The sequence below is a fragment of the Chrysemys picta genome, chromosome 12 (genome assembly GCF_011386835.1).
Source record: "Chrysemys picta bellii isolate R12L10 chromosome 12, ASM1138683v2, whole genome shotgun sequence".
NCBI classification, from domain to species: Eukaryota; Metazoa; Chordata; order Testudines; family Emydidae; genus Chrysemys; species Chrysemys picta.
This window is the reverse complement of record NC_088802.1, coordinates 33,369,558-33,386,919: the sequence shown is the minus strand read 5'-3', so window position 1 is coordinate 33,386,919 and position 17,362 is coordinate 33,369,558. Positions and strand designations below refer to the sequence as shown.

General features: G+C 46.9%; 1 protein-coding gene across 3 annotated transcripts in view; it reads left to right on the top strand.

Annotated features, from left to right (window-relative positions):
• SHISA6 (shisa family member 6) overlaps positions 1-17,362 on the top strand; it is a 390,127-nt gene that overhangs the window by 76,499 nt on the left and 296,266 nt on the right. For all 3 annotated transcript variants that reach the window (XM_042841227.2, XM_042841226.2, XM_042841225.2), the window contains exon 4: positions 883-978. In XM_042841227.2, coding sequence (XP_042697161.1) covers positions 883-978 — 96 coding nt within the window. The remainder of the gene's footprint in view (positions 1-882; positions 979-17,362) is intronic.

Genomic DNA, 17,362 nt, shown 5'->3' with positions numbered 1-17,362 from the left:
TAATAGGGACAGGGAAACCAATTTGGATAGTGTAGGGAGATACCTGCACTTTTATAGTGAACTCTAACTAAACTCAGACTAATTCTGAGGCAATGTCTACATTACAAAGGCACAGCTGCTGTTGCTTTAGCACTTCAGTACAGACGCTTACTGCAGTGTCGGGAGGGATTTACCCCATTGCTGTAGATAAGCCACCTCCCCGAAAGGCAGTAGCTAGGCTGGTGGAAGAATTTTACCATTGACCTAACACTGTCTACACCAGGGGTTAGGTCATGCTGGATTTTTCACATCCTGGAGAAACATAGCTATACCAATGTCACTTTTCAGTGTAGACAAGCCTGGAAGCTCAAAATATTTGAGACCAGAAGCAGAAGCACTGATACTCATCAGGAATGGCATATTTAGGGTTCCCCCAGCCTAGATGGCATCAGGAAGAATCAGAGCTGTTTCTCACATGATTTCCAGCCCAGTTTCTCAGTCTCAAAGGTCTGGATAGTTCTGATCACTTTGGGATACCTGTCCTAATGCTGCTGAATCTTTGATCTAAAGATGGGCCTACTTCCCTAAAGTGTGGGGTGTTTGAGTCCATGGTTTTGGTTTTTGAACCTCTTCTGAGGTTCCCCTATCAGTAATTCATAAGTGTTTGTAACTCCTGGGAGCTCCAGGCATGCTGTTTTTTTCCCTCTGCAATTCACACTCTATTTGTGTTGTGTTTAGATATTCCTGCTCTCTGAACTCTCTATGCCTCTCACGTCCTCGCTTTCCTTTTATTGTCTCACTATATGACGGGGCTTTGGCTCTCATTGAATTGGGGCTAATGTGGATGCATGGCGTAATGGATATGTTGAGTAATGCCTTGCTTGTTGTCATTTGCCTTGGCAGGTCACTATGGGAAGGATATTTATCGAAGTGGAGGGCCAGATCTCCATAATTTCATCTCCTCCGGGTTTGTCACATTAGGAAGAGGACACGTGAAGGGTACAGTGGAAACAATTTTTTGCTAAATAAAAAGATTGTTTTAAATAAAAAGCTATAACTCAGAAGCTGGGTTCTAAGTGATAGGAGATAACAGTCCTGGACTGCAGTCAGTAGATTTATTCTAGCACATCTTGTTGCAGGTTAAATATTGTGCCGCTGGCAGAGTCTCTTACACCCTAGTGAGGGAAAGAGGGGGAGTGCAGAATTAGGGAATACAGACACCACTCTGAGTTTGCAATCCGACAACTTGTATTGCTTTGTGTTTTCTGGGAGCATGGATGCAAACTGACCCTCTTGCTGCTGCTTTTATCTTGGGAACAGAAAGGTCTGTAATGCCACCCAAGGGGGTAGGTGGCACCATTTCAAGAGTGGGGATTTTTGTTTATTCAACTGATTTCCGGGTTGTGGGAATTTTGTTTTTGTTGTTGTTGTTGTTGTTTTGGTTTGGTATTACAAATATTTTATAAAATGATTTCTTACAGGTCCACGTCCATATATTCTGTGTTCACATAATCTGTGATATACTGTACAAACATGAAAACACATAAATATACATATTGTGTGCTGTGTATGTTCTGTGTATATGTACTGTATATACAATCTATGTTGAAAGATAGTTGTAGCTATATTAGATAAGCAAACATATAATCCTGTTTAGGAGTTATGGTGATAACAAAACTGCAGGAGCTGGTGTTGAGTAACTTGTCACCAGAACCCCAAGGTGAATGTTCCTTTTATAATATTGTTGCATATGTCAGGGGTTTCTATAGTAGATGGTGCGAATGTTTGTTTGAACCAGTTTTGTGTTTACATTCCATATTCTAACAAAGTCACATTGGTATGTGGACAGTGGATCATATCGCTGGGAGTGCAAAGGTGTGCCACGTCCATACTAATCTGATTTTGTTCCTTGCTGACTTATGAGACTGTTGTACATTTATATAGACACAATGTATGTGGAGATGCTTATACAGAGCCAATGTACTATGTGTGGAGCCGTGTCCATGTGTCCGCCTGGTTGAACGTACATCTATTGTTGTTTCCGTGGATGACCACCATTAAAAGAGTTTTATTTTTCATACATTTGCTGCACTTTTTAAAATTCTCCATGAGTGTCATCCAAAGCGGTGTCAGTCCTGTAGAACTTTCAGAGAAGAAACAAATATCTGTATATTGTCTGTGTATGTCTGTGTGTATTTAAATAAAGTTTATTGAGGCTGAGGCAGCACCCATGGGACGTGTAATGCACTTCCATCCTGGGTAGAGCACTGGCCAGGAGGAAGCAGAGGGACACACCACTAACCTTCTAGGGGAGAGGGGGCTAAAAAGGGGCAAGGAAGGAGATGTGGATGGTGGGACACATAAGGCCTCCTTCAGAAATGGGGGTTTATTGTTATTTCATATCCTATCAGGGCCTGAGCTCACACTGAGCATGATGGGATACGTGTTTAGGCTGAGATGATGAGCATGGGGAGTGCACTCAGGCTGGGGTGCAGAGCACAGAATGGTGTGTCCAGAGCACTTGGGACTAACTGCTGGGATCCCCTGGGCAGGGCCTGGCAACATGCTCCTCCCTCTCAGACATTTTAGTTGATCTTTAATCAATTTACTGTACAATATTGTTCAGTTACTTCTATGTGTAAAATAAAATCTACCTTCCTTCCTTAACTGAAGAGGCTCAGGGGGGTCTATTCTTCCTTAGATGTGCAGATAGATGATTTATACACACCAGCTGTTGGCTTTCCTGGGAGTTCCACACCATACATTCCCCATCAATAAGAAGATGGGAGAATAGATGATCTATATGTAAACTATAACTGATAGTCACGAAGATAGGAACATACTTTTCAAAGTGGACAACTAACTTTTGTTGCTTGAAGAAAATTGCCTGCCTTAGTTGTGTATGAAGTCAATCATCTCAGTGTTCTCTATCGGTTTGCCTTGGCCTTTGGGATTCAATTTAAACTGTCTACAGGTTTATATCACATTTAAATGGTATTTCAGTGTGGTTAACTTTTAAGGGCAAATTTTCAAGTTTGCACACCACTGATGTGTCTTAAAAAGTGCATGCACTGATTGCACATGCAAACTGCCATATTTGCATGTATAAATCAATAAGTGGGCACATAAGTGTCTGTGTCACATTATCTATTTGCAGCCATAATTGTCTGTCTGTGCTCTGAATACAGGATTTTTTTGGATGCAACAGGTAGGTGTGACTTAGGAGCATTTTCAGTGGTACTTGTGCTCAAGTCACTTAGGAGCTTTTGAAAATCCTTCCAGGCATATCTGCTGCACTCTTGCTTGAAATTTTCCTGTTGGCTCTAATTGTCAGAATAATTGTACTTGTAGACAAAAGAGACTATGTCCCAGCAAGCATTCTGTAGCTTTGAGAGACTTGCTTCCAAATTTGAAAGTGTCCGATACAATTCTTCTTTGTAGAAATACAGCTTCATGTTGAGGCTTCGTCATGGGTGATTTCCAATGTGTGAGGTGACTGCACTATCTCACCCCCTATTAACCCGACAGCTTTCTCCTGCCCCATTTATTACGGTATCATGCCAGTAGCTTCTGTCTCTGGTTTGAACAGAGCCTCGGGAAGTGCATCTTAATATTTCTTTGCACTAGGAGACACATTTTCTCTGTTTTCTCAACTGTCTCCTGTGCTATGGCAGCACTCCAAGTGCTGACTAATATTTTAGAATTAGGCTATTTTGGGAAGGAGATGGGGATGTGAGACGTGGCAAAGCACCATGGATACCACATCAGTGAATTCAAGTGCCTGACATTCACAAGTTCCTGGGAGATTGTGATTTATGATTCTTGTATGACACTCTGCCGGGTGATGCATCACTGCCTGACACTAAAGTCTATAAAATCACTATACAATGTATTCTCCAAACCAGGGGAAAGGCCTCTACTCTCAGTCATGTGCAGAGGATCGGGGGACACATCCAAAGTTTTCAAACCACAGAACTTCTTATTGGTGAGGTATAGTCTCTTCTTTGATCTCCCTCCTCAGTCAACTACCCAATGAAATAAAGAAACGGTCACTGAGTACTAGAACTTCTCAGATCTCAACTAATGTATTATACGAATGTTCTTTTGCTTACATTTTCTCCCTTGAATCGGGAGCTCTGTGGTTTTGATTGTACCAGATAATAGCTGCTTGAGGATATCCCAATTCCCAGGACAAATTCCATTCATCCTGCTCTGCTGAGGTATGGCAGGTCTTTGCTTTACCGGATGTGTTGAGCCATGGGTAGGCAAAGTATTGACTGATAACCTCAGAGAATGGACACACCCTGAAAAGTAGCCCTGCAAACCTGTCAAAGTGGGTTCCAATATTCACTGATTCTCAATGACGCCAAATCAGATTTTCTCAGTTTGCAGGTAAAAGCGTGTTATTTCCAGCCCCACAAACTCAGCCTGGGCTTTTCTGATCTCGCTGATCATTGCTTGAAATAAAGATTCTGCACCCCAAATTATAACTTCAGTTTACACCAGAGCAATACCTTTCTCCCCTTTGGCACCTGCGTACCGTAATTAGTTTTAAGTGGGTTTATGCAGGTGTCACTGGTTACATCATCTGAAGACACTAGGACTTCACAGAGATAGCTGATGAAATTTGACCTCCAGAACATCTGAGAAATAAAGAACTCAGCTTGCCTCTCAGATCCCAGAATGAGTTTGTGGGGCTGATACTTTTAAACTGAGCACAACAGATCTGGGAGCAATGAGACACAGTGGATATGGAAAAAGAAGAACAGGAGGACTTGTGGCACCTTAGAGACTAACAAATTTATTAGAGCATAAGCTTTCGTGGACTACAGCCCACTTCTTCGGATGCATATGGATATGGAGTCCTACGATGACATTATCACATTTTAGGTTAGAAGTGTACTTTTACTGGAGTTTTCTTTGACCTTGTCAGTTCAAGCCAGACCCTCAATGGGATACAATGCCTGGTACAAAATCAGAAAATCACACACAGACATGTATTTTACAAACCTGGATGATTCAGCTGTCCGCACACAAAACTCTGCCCCAGGCTATTTCCAGTAATTCTGCAGACATCTCTCATGCCTCTTACAGATCCGACAAAACTGAGCTCTTCCAGAAATCACTATGTGAAATATTTTGCTCTGGTTTTGGGTGGCTGTAGATCACTAATGTTACAAGCTTTGTAGCTCATTGCTGGCTGTGTCTATGCAAGCCGTTTTTCTGCAAGTCTTCCACCTTCACACTGGCACCGGTGCCTGCTCCCGTCCTGAGGCAATAGGTGGGAATGCTAGTGCATAACCCCATGAGTCTACACAGTGCTGGTCTGGATGACGTGATTGTAAAACTTCTGGCAGCCTGCCTGCAATAGTCCGTGTGGGGCTGCACCAGTGGCTGTGCAATGGTGAAACATTTTAAAAGTATCGGTGCAGGCAAAGTCAGTATGGTATCTGAGCACCTGACTATGCTTCAGGTCTCAATATGACATAGAAAACAATACTCTGCTATTACCTGCATGCACCCAGTGGTACCGTCTGGTGGCCCTATATTCCACATTTGCCCTGTGGTACTGGCCGGGTGCCTCTATCCCACATTTGCCCTGTGGTACTGGCCAGTTGCCTCTATCCCACATTTGCCCTGTGGTACTGGCCGGTTGCCTCTATCCCACATTTGCCCTGTAGTACCAGCTGGTTGCCTTTATCCCAGATGCTCCCTGTTGTACCGGCAGGTGGCCTCTATCTCAGATTCCCCCTGTAATACTGGTCAGTGGCCTCTGTTTCAGATTCTCACTGTGGTTCTGGCTGGTGGCCCCTTGTTGTGGGTTCCCCCTGTGGTTCTGGCTGGCGGTCCGTTGTTGTGGGTTCCCCCTGTGGTTATGGCTGGTGGCCCCTTGCTATAGGTTTCCCCTGTGGTTATAGCTGGTGGCCCACTGGCCTAGGGACTTCTTTTCTCATATCCAAGACTATTGATTTATTCCTTTAGCTGGCAATTTCTGAACTGACCACTGGCCATTTCTGTGCTCTGTATCTGCAATTAAAATAAATCCCTTCCATCAATGAAAAGGTATTTTGCTCCAATGTGCTCCAGGGCTTACATTTGGCACCCCCAGCACAGCATGGATACAAAACACCAAACTGAACACCTCCGAGATGGAGGTTACCAACCCTCCCATTGTATCCTTTCATCAGTAATCTGTGTGTGCAGCATGCCTGAGACTCCTTAAACAGGGAGGAAAATAACTCATATGCTGCCAGTTAAATGTGACTGAGGATGACTCTGGAAGGGTCAGTTTTCCATGAAAACATCCAGAATGCACTATGAATAGGCTATGCAAAAATTGCAGTTTAGGTATGTCGAGTCCCTGTGCTCATTAAACACTTGTTAGATCAGATCAATGGTGGGATGTCAAACAGCAGCCAGCTGCATCCCAATGAATCATTTTCTTTCCATCCTGGATAATAACTAATCACTTTGATGGCATCTTGTTGTTTGTGCGCTGAAGATTGCTTGCATTCTGATTCCAGATTAATTTGAACCATTGCGTAGCTGCTGCTAATTGTATTGACTTGGAAATGGGCTCGTTAGGATGTTGAAACCCCTTCCCAGCGTCGTAGAAAGATTTCGTGTATACAATAGGGCATTTCAATCCACTCCCTGAATTATTTAACCAACTTCAGGCGTGACAAACTATTTATCAGTGAAGTCTGGGCAGCATCTCTGCTTTAGCCCCGTGACTGGCCCGGTGGGAGGAGAGCTGGAGGGGAATGTCTCAGAGGCAGTCATAGGTCAGGAGCTGGCATCGACACCACAAGACTGCCTGAAGCATTAGTGCAGCCTGTCATTGCCAGCAGATTGCTGTAGGCACTGAAGGAGGTGAATGTGGAAGTAAGGAAATGTATCCATATGGAACAGCCTTTGGCCGGGGGCTTTGGGCAGCAAAATAGGCTGGGTTCAGGTATCCTGATCTTCTCCCCTTGGTCACCCAGGAGGAGCGCTTCCCAATTAGATAACAAAATGTGGCCCTAGCCCCCGTCTAGATAGATTTCAAAAGACCCTGGCCTTCCAAACTGGTGCTTCCCACCTCAACAAGTGATGGGCAGAGGGGCAAAGGAGTTTGTAAAGCCTGAGGAGACCCTCTCTGACTTTATTGAGTAAACAGCAGGGAAATGAGTAGTGGTAGTAACCAGGAACAATAGGCAGTGGGGCGCATGGGGTGAAGCAGGACTCAGTGAAACTTACGTAGAGCTGTGTGCCCTCAGTCACTGTACCGCGGGATCTGACCAGAGCCTGCTCCCTGTAACAAGGGAAAATGTCATCCTCAGGTTGCCCTGGTGATGCATGTGATGAGACACGGCCTTCAAGGAGCCCCTCACCACTCCCTGTTGGCTGCCCCCTAATTAGGCCTAATTATGAGCAAAAGGTGCACCCCCCCGACACAGATAGGATTTGGGAGATCATCAATGGGGACTGGGGAACACTGTATGAATTGGCTCATCACTTGTGCCTCAGCCAAGAAACAGTTAACAACCTGCTCTTGTGCTGGAGCTGCCCACTATCAGCTCCAAATATAAACTGCAAGTCACACCCTGGGTGTGCACATATTCGTACATGGCCGTGTGGCATGGAGTTTTTCCAGCTCCTGTTTGGGACGGGCACATTACCCATGGGTGAGTTCTGCAGCTTATCCCAGATGAGTGCCGGTAAAGCCATCGCACCACCCACTGCACCAGGTATCATGTGGATGTCACCAAAACAGATTTAGGCCCAACGCAGTTTAGCGCTTGTATCTAAAGTAGCTGTTGACATAGATTTTACACATAATGTGCACGTATCCAATTTATGTAATATTAAATGCTCTGTTAATGTGAGTGAATTGGGATTTTCACCCAGTCTGTGGGATATACCATGCCAAACTCGTGCTGATGGTAGCCCACTGCCTACTGCATTTTAGTCAGGATTGTATTCACTAACCTACACCTGCTGGACACTGGCTGACACCACCCTACTTGCTGAGAAAGCAGAGATTCAATTCCTGTTGAAATCACCTGTGCAATCTCAGCCAGCCAGCGCTATTTCTGTGGTTAGAGAATCGCCTTGCTTTAGGATGTGTCTACACATGAAAATTAATCTGAATAAGGGAAGGTGTGAATTAAAGCAGATTTGCTATTCCTGCTTATCTCCATATCTGGGTGTTCTTATTCCAGAATAAGAGTGCTCTGTTCTGAATTAGCTTAATAAAATAGATTAAACTAATTTGGAATAAGGCACTTTTATTACAGAATAAGGCCTGGTCTACACTAGGGGGAGGAATCGATCTAAGATATGCAACTTCAGCTACGAGAATAGCGTAGCTGAAGTCAACATATCTTAGATCGACTTAGAATCACTTACTTTGCGTCCTTGCAGCGCGGGATCGATGGCCGCCACTCCCCCATCGACTCCGCTTCCGCCTCTCGCTGTGGTGGAGTTTCGGAGTCGACGGCAGAGCGATCAGGGATCGATTTATCGCATCTACACTAGACACGATAAATCGATCCCCGATAGATTGATCACTACCCGTCGATCCGGGTAGTGACCCGATCCGGTGGGTAGTGTAGACGTACCCTAAGTGTCCAAACACAGAGTTCCAGAATAACTCTGGTGTAGGCAAGCCCCTAAACACCTTTGTCCTGGAAACTCCATTTTTACCCAGTGTAATCCTCACTAGGGCTTCACAGCTGTGTTTTCGGTGGATAGTTACAGTAATCTAGCTCACTAGAATGGATTTCTTTTCCTCTGCATTGTGTGTGTTATGTCAAAATAAATTACAGCACCTGAAAAGAAATGACTGCTTACTACTAAATGCCCTTCTGCAGGAGGGATTCTGTCAACTATTCAGTGCTGTTTTGGCACTTAGCTTTAAATGTGGAACTGTAGACTCCTGAAAGCCTGCCTAGTTATGCTCCCAATACATGCACCTAGGGAGCTACTTACTCTAGTTTTTTCTTTGGAAGAGTTTATTTTTCTGTATTTATCAGCTAAAATTTGGTCACAAAAATGGGCCTGTTGTTTCCAGCATTGACATCATTTAACAGCTGAGGTTGGTTGCTTGCCTACAAAGGATTGTTAAGTAAAATTAAAAATTCTCAACTGGAACTGGCATCCAGGGCTTCTTCAGCATTAAAACAATTTGTAAAGCACAAAAACCGGATCTATTGTTGAATGTTTGACATTCAGGGCCCAGAATGAGAGAATCTGTGATTCTAAGCATCAGTCCAACACACCTAGAACCCTGAAATAGTGTAAGAGGACCTAGGAGATCCTTTCATAGGCACCAGCAAACTTTGTACTAACAAATCATTGTCTATCGTCCAAATGAGCCAATACTGTTTTTCCATTCTTCTTTGGGATTGTTTTAAAGTCTGTTGGGAGAGAATATTGTCTAGTGATCTAAGCAGAGTACTTGGAGCCGTGAGGCCTGGACTCTTTTCCTAGCTATGCCACTCACTCGTGGGAAAATGATTTGACTGCTCTGTGCCTCAGTTCAACCAGCTGTAAAGTTGGTACAATAAAGCAAAGGTTACAGAGGTGTGAGTAGAGCTGTGCAGACAGCTGGCAATAGGCTGTTCATTCAACAAATTTAGCCCTGTTACCTGATTGCAAATTTTCTGCCAACAGACAGATTTTTGCTGATTTGTTCACTCTTTGTAACTGTTTGTGCAGGTGGCCTTTTTTCTTTTTTTATTGTCCAGGAACCCGTGGCTGTGAATACTTTGTTGTTTATTTATTTGTATCATGATAGTGCCTAGGGCCCAATCAAGAATCAGGACCAAATTGTGCTACGTGGGATACAAACACATCAGGAGATGGTCCATGCCCCAAAAAGCTTATGATCTGAGTATTCCTTCATGTCATCAATATATACGAGTCAGTAGTGGAGCATATACTGCCTGGTGGAAAGTCAATCCAGGCACATGCTAAGTTACTGAGTTAATGCTGTTTTACTAGGTGGGCTCAAGAGGTCAGCTCCATATTCCACTGCCCAGCAGTGTTGCTAGGTGTTTCACATTACAACTAGATGTTGGCTTTAAGGGACATAGTGTTACGGAGCTGTGGTCCGCTAAACCACATGGGATTATTTCTGTTCCCCAGTTGGGTGATTTACTTTCATAAACTACTTTCACATCTTACCCAAACAAATTTTGGTTAAATGACTTCGCTACATTCTCCACCAACATCCACAGCAGCAAAACTTCACTGCACAAATGTTTGCAAAGAGCAGTCACTCTGCAAATGGGGCAGTCTGTAAATTACAGAAGAATTTTTTAGTGATTTTCAAGAAAGACCCACTCACCCTTGTAACATTGAAACATACAGGATCCAGGACTCACCCAGCCAACCCACAATGTGTTATGTTATTTCTGGACAGTCCCGATCAGGAATGTGAAGAGATTTGATAGGGGAATTGATGGCCGTTCAGATTATAGACCCAGCGCTGTCTCACAAATTGTTTCCAAGTTAGCACATGGGATGGGATGTTGAACACCTTCTCAGAGAGCCTCCTTTCCTGCTGAAGCTTAGATTCTGTGGTCATGAATATGCGGCTGAGTCCTTACTCCATTCCTAGCCGTGGACACGGGGCCTGAGTTAGTGTCTAAACTCATCCCCTTCCCGGGGCTTGACCCTCAAATGATAACACACCATAAACCTCAGCCTAAGCTCCCTCCCTGAACTTGCCTGCTCATAGAGATTTCCTTCTGCCCTAGTTCTAGCCTAAAATGTCACAGCAACTCCCTTTTTCCTGGTGGGAGCTAAGAGGACCCATGTACAGCATGACCTGGCAGTAATTAGCCTGAAGATTAAAGTAGGGTATTCGTGCCTGAACCTATGGTGACTCAATAGAACAGCCCCATATTCCGGGTCTGAGGGCCTGATTCTCGCTGCCTTGCACTCAGGCAAAGTGAGTGCATATTTCAAACACCACCAGATCACAAGGAGCAAGGTTGAGATGAATCGGGCCCTTGGAGTCTGACCCCTTGTTGCTGCTGCTGGTGGCAGGACTCCCCAACGGGACAGGGGAGCCAGGAAGAGCAAACTGCTACTGCTCTCCACACTTGCCTGACAGCTAGGGCCCTGTGGGGTGCTGGGAATTTCAACTGCCATTGGAGTCAGCACGTTTCAGGACTGGGCCCAAAGTGTCCAGTAAGGGGCCATAGCACCTTGCATTGTTTTTACCTGCTCCCTCAGGCTGTGTTACTCCTTTGGCCACCACTCCAGACTCTCTGGCTGTGCCAGGCCAGGCCGAATCCCACAGGCTGTGAATCTTTTCATGCTCTCTGTCTTCAGTGTCCTCGGCTGTGACTGAGTAGGGATGCCCTATTCAGAGGCTGGCTGTGAGCTGCTTGTTTTAGGGCTTGCAGAACATTATTTTGACCAAAGGACACCTTCTTCCTGCTCCCTCTTCTGCCTTGGTGTCTGATCTTCTTCCTGATCCTCCGGCTACTCTCTGACTATCTGGTCCTTTTGTCCATCTCACCTGGATTCCCTGCTAAGAACAGTGAACAGGTACCTCAGGACGTGTCAGCTTCTCTGGGGAAGTAACTAACCTCAGCTCAGATTCACCCAGGTTCTGCTAGCCCACTGGTTGCCACCGATTGTTCTGTGTGTACCTTGGACTGTAGGCTCCAAATCCTGCCATAGTGATGGGGCCTGGCATTACAACACCACTGTGGTTGTCCAGCTGCCATTTAGCTGTGCCTGCTCCAACCTGCGATGGAACTCGGGCTGCTGGCGGTTGAAAGCCTGTGCCCACAAGTGAATGGGAGGCAGCCCTGGCTGGGACAGCGAGGTTGTAGACTGCTAACAGGTGGACAGCACTAGGCCCAGCTCAGATAGACCAGGAAGTTTCTCCTTCTAATGGGACACTGGCCCACATCCTCCAAGGTATTTAGGTGCCTAACACCTATTGAAATCAGGAGCCTAAATACCTCTGAGTATCTGGGCCACTATTCCCAGGTGAAAAGGGGCTGCACTCTGGGGCAGACAAAGAAGCATTAGAGATTTTGCATAAGCCATTTCAAAGAGTTTTGATCAAGTTCTGATGGTGTGTTAAGGGGAATAGAGCTCAGCCTTCTTCCACCCACCAAAATAGATGATGCAGTGCTAGAGGCTGGATTCTGAAGTGGGGTCGAGGGGTGTGTGTGCACATATGATTATTCCCCTCTATTCAGCATGGGTGAGGACACATCTGGAGTATTGTGTCCAGTTTTGGGCCCCCCACTACAGAAATGATGAGGACAAATTGGAGAGAGTCCAGCGGAGGGCAACAAAAGTGATTAGTGGACTGGGGCACATGACTTACGAGGAAAGGCTGAGGGAAGTGGGCTTATTTAGTCTGCAGAATAGAAGAATGTGGGGTGGGGATTTGATTGCAGCCTTCAACTACTGTACCTGAAGGTGTTTCCAAAGAGGATGGAGCTCGGCTGCTCTCAGTGGTGGCAGATGACCAAACGAGGAGCAATTGTCTCAAGTTGCAGTAGGGAAGGTCTAGGTTGGATATTAGGAAACACTATTTCACTAGGAGGGTGGTGAAGCACTGCAATGGGTTACCAAGGGAGGTGGTGGAATCTCCATCCTTAGAGGCTTTTAAGGTCAGGCTTGACAAAGCCCTGGCTGGGATGATTTAGTTGGGAATTGCTCCTGCTTTGAGCAGGGGGTTGGACTAGATGACCTCCTGAGGTTTCTTCCAGCCCTAATCTTCTATGATTCTATGATGTATGCACCCATGTCTGAGTATGAGCACCAGTGTGTATGCGCCTGTGTATGTGCAAGCACCCGTGTGTGTGCATGTGTGCACCCATGTGTGTGCACGCAAGTGGGGAACTGGTATTACCATTCCTTCCTCCCAAGACAAACTTACATGGCTATCAGATGATTGCTGTTTTAACAGACAGCAACATAGGAAGTTGAGGGAGGTCTCTGCTATGAACAGGGCAATCTGTAACCCTTGCTCTGAAGCTAGACCTTATGAGGGGCTGACCACCCTTGATTTTAGTGTGGACTGGGGGCAGCAGTACTGTCTGGTGGGAAATTGGATCAAGCCACTCCCTGGGACCCAAGGATGCCTTCAGGGCTTGGAGGCAGGAGGGGCAATGGCCCTACCTGGCAACCCCCCGAAGACAGAGGATATCTGCCACCTGCAGCCCCTCTCAATTTCCAATGTAGGAGTCCCTCAGGAGATGGGAGTTGGGGAGAGGCCAGCAGATTCCCTGAAGGCACTACTAGTAAGTGGCCAGATGTTGGTGGGGAGAGAGGGAGGGCTGTAGAGGTCCCGTAGAGGTCTGTTGACTTCTCTGTTGCAGGACCTTCCACTCACAGTCCTCACTGCTCCTCCTCAGCCTGTCTCTGATAGACACTCTGTGCAGGCTGAGCCCCCTGGGTCCTACAGGGTGTGGGGCTGGGACAAAGCCGGGTGGAGGTGGAGGAGCTGGATAATTTGCAGGAACTCCCAGCCCAGCCTGTTTGTCTGAACTGATCTCTCTGTAAAGCCGTCGCCTTTCTGGTTTACCTGCAGGCTCCTCAGTACTGCTCCAGGCCCCTGGGGAGCGATAGCGGGAGGGGTTTGATTTGGTTCAATAGGAGAGTGCTGAGGAAGGGATACTGAGAGAAGGAAGAGGGGTGATGGGCACTAATGACGGTGCCAATGAGAACAGGCTGGAGAATGAAATTTCCCTCCCACGGAAATTTCAAATTTGGGGGGCAAAAAATCCTCTTGAATCAGGACAAAAATCGAAATTGTTTGTCGGACAAAAAATTCTGAATTTGTTTCCAAGGAGAACTGAGACTGAATTTTTCAGCTTGCTCCTGGTGGGGCAAGTCCTCCAGCAGCCGCTTCCCTGTGCTGACTGACTGCAGAGAGTAGGAGGCCCGCAGAGCCAGCTGCCATAAGGGTCCAGGGGCTCGGGGAGCCCAGGCTGGCAGGCGCTCTGGCCTGGATACTTGCACCAACAGGGGTGGAGCTAAGGGAACAGGCTGCACCAATCCATTCAGCCAGCTCCATGGTCACCTCCCCTGGGGTTCGAGATCCAGGGTTCTCTGCAAGGGGAAGGACGATGGGCATGTGGCTGCTTTTCAGCATAGAGCCTCTGTAGATGTTCCTCCTGTCTGTCTGTCTAGGCACCTCTAGCACCTTCCTCTGCATCCTATGTGAGCGCCCCGTGCCCCATGACAGTGGGGTAAATGAGCAGTGTGAAAATCCAGCCTGGCCTTTTACTTTTCCATCCAGGAAGGTAAAACTAGGTAAGAATTCCTTTTGGTGATAGCAAATGTTCTCCTTCCGCTACATGCTATGGCTGGCACCGCTGGGATATGCAGACCTGACTGACTGCAAGGCCCGGAACAAAGGAGATAAAAACAGTGGGAATTTGAGCAGCAGCTGCCCAAGGTCCCTCTTTCAGCAGGAAGGAGTTCAGCTATGGATGCCCCCTGTAATAGGGGTCGTTGTGGGGCCGCAGAGAGTAAAGCCAGCAGGGTGAAGGGAGACTGCTGCTGAGTGTACGCAGCCCCATCCCTTCTACCTCTAGTGCTGGGACAGGAAGTTGCTCCTGTTTTTCTCCCAACGCTTTGGAGTGGGCTGCTGCTGAGTAGCCTTCCCTGCCAGCTGTTTGCACAGTGCAGAGGTGGAGGGCGCGGAGACCAGTCAGTTACCAGGAGGTAGAATTCATCAGGTATGTTAGCAACAAGAAGAAAATCAAGGAAAGTGTGGGCCCCTTACTGAATGAGGGAGGCAACCTAATGACCGAGGATGTGGAAAAAGCTAATGTACTCAATGATTTTTTTGCCTCTGTCTTCATGCACAAGGTCAGCTCCCAGATTGCTGCACTGGGCAGTACAGCATGGGGAGAAGGTTACCAAGCCTCTGTGGAGAAAGAAGTGGTTCGGGACTATTTAGAAAAACTGGACGTGCACAAGTCCATGGGGCCGGATGCGCTGCATCCAAGGGTGCTAAAGGAGTTGGCGGGTGAGATTGCAGAGCCATTAGCCATTATTTTTGAAAACTCATGGCGATCGGGGGAGGTCCCAGATGACTGGAAAAAGGCTAATGTAGTGCCCATCTTTAAAAAAGGGAAGAAGGAGGATCCGGGGAACTACAGGCCAGTCAGCCTCACCTCAGTCCCTGGAAAAATCATGGAGCAGGTCCTCAAGGAATCAATTATGAAACATTTAGAGGAGAGGAACAGTCAGCATGGATTCACGAAGGGGAAGTCGTGCCTGACTAACCTAATTGCCTTCTATGATGAGATAACTGGCTCTGTGGATGAGGGGAAAGCAGTGGATGTGTTATTCCTTGACTTTAGCAAAGCTTTTGATACGGTCTCCCACAGTATTCTTGCCGCCAAGTTAAAGAAGTATGGGCTGGATGAATGGACTGTAAGGTGGATAGAAAGCTGGCTAGATCGTCGGGCTCAACGGGTAGTGATCAATGGCTCCATGTCTAGTTGGCAGCCGGTTTCAAGCGGAGTGCTCCAAGGGTCGGTCCTGGGGCCGGTTTTGTTTAATATCTTTATTAATGATCTGGAGGATGGTGTGGAATGCACTCTCAGCAAGTTTGCAGATGACACTAAACTAGGAGGCATGGTAGATACACTAGAGGGTAGGGATCAGATACAGAGGGACCTAGACAAATTAGAGGATTGGGCCGAAAAAAACCTGACGAGGTTCAACAAGGACAAGTGCAGAGTCCTGCACTTAGGACGGAAGAATCCCATGCACTGCTACAGACTAGGGACCGAATGGCTAGGTAGCAGTTCTGCAGAAAAGGACCTAGGGGTCACAGTGGACGAGAAGCTGGATATGAGTCAACAGTGTGCTCTTGTTGCCAAGAAGGCTAACGGCATTTTGGGCTGTATAAGTAGGGGCATTGCCAGCAGATCGAGGAACGTGATCGTTCCCCTTTATTCGACATTGGTGAGGCCTCATCTGGAATACTGTGTCCAGTTTTGGGCCCCACACTACCAGAAGGATGTGGAAAAATTGGAAAGAGTCCAGTGGAGGGCAACAAAAATGATTAGGGGTCTGGAGCACATGACTTATGAGGAGAGGCTGAGGGAACTGGGATTGTTTAGTCTCCAGAAGAGAAGAATGAGGGGGGATTTGATAGCAGCCTTCAACTACCTGAAGGGGGGTTCCAAAGAGGATGGAGCTCGGCTGTTCTCAGTGGTGGCAGATGACAGAACAAGGAGCAATGGTCTCAAGTTGCAGTGGGGAAGTCCAGGTTGGATATCAGGAAAAACTATTTCACTAGGAGGGTGGTGAAACACTGGAATGCGTTACCTAGGGAGGTGGTGGAGTTTCCTTCCTTGGAGGTTTTTAAGGCCCGGCTTGACAAAGCCCTGGCTGGGATGATTTAGCTGGGAATTGGTCCTGCTTTGAGCAGGGGGTTGGACTAGATGACCTCTTGAGGTCCCTTCCAGCTCTGATATTCTATGATTCTATGATTCTATGATTCTGTGAGGACAGTATAAATGCAGGAGTGTTGTGACACAGAACGAGCCGTGCAGTGCTTCCTGGGTCTGTCAGAATGCTTGAATGGGGGAGCATTTGACGCACAGTGGCTTTTGCTGGTGGTTATTTATGTTGCTCTCAAATGGCTGGAGTTTGAATTGTTAAAAGCAGAGCATCTTCTGCTGTGGGAGTCCGCCTCCCACTGGCAGGGGCCCGCTAGACTCATGGATCTTCCTACCACACACAAGGGAGCCTTAGCAGGAAATGCCTAGGAGACCCCGCCCCTTCACCTCAAAAGCAGAGTGTTCCATGGTGATCCATACCATTGTCACGACAGCCCCCTTCAAGGGAGTGATTGTGAGGCAAGATGCAAGATGCAGCAGCCCCAACAACACCACCTACTGAGTGCAACAGATGGGTGGGAGCACAGCATGCCACCATCCACACACTACACGTGCCCCAGCCCCTTCCATATCCATGCCAATGCTTTGGTGCTGATCTCTAAAGCCCGCAATGGACCAGGGCTTCATTTTTGTAGGTGCCTTCAGAGATGCTGTAGTTACCTTCTCAAGGTAGAAGTGAGATGAATCAGGGTCGTCCTTCAAAGCAGGTCCCCCTGTGCGGGGGATTCTCTGCTGCTGGAGGTCAGGCCGAGTTTGCATCTTGCTGCTATCCAGCCACAATGGAAGATACGTCACTTTGCACAGGCCTTTGCTCCATATCGACAGCTGCAGAACAGACAGCAGTACTTCTGCTCGAGGCAGACAATGGAGACCCATCCCGCTTAAAACGCCACACAAACAGTGGAGTATGATGCTTTCAGATGGGAACAGTTCTCTTTGTAACTGTGCATCTGACACTTGGCTATTATTGGGATGGGTGCAATAAAAGGCATGGATAG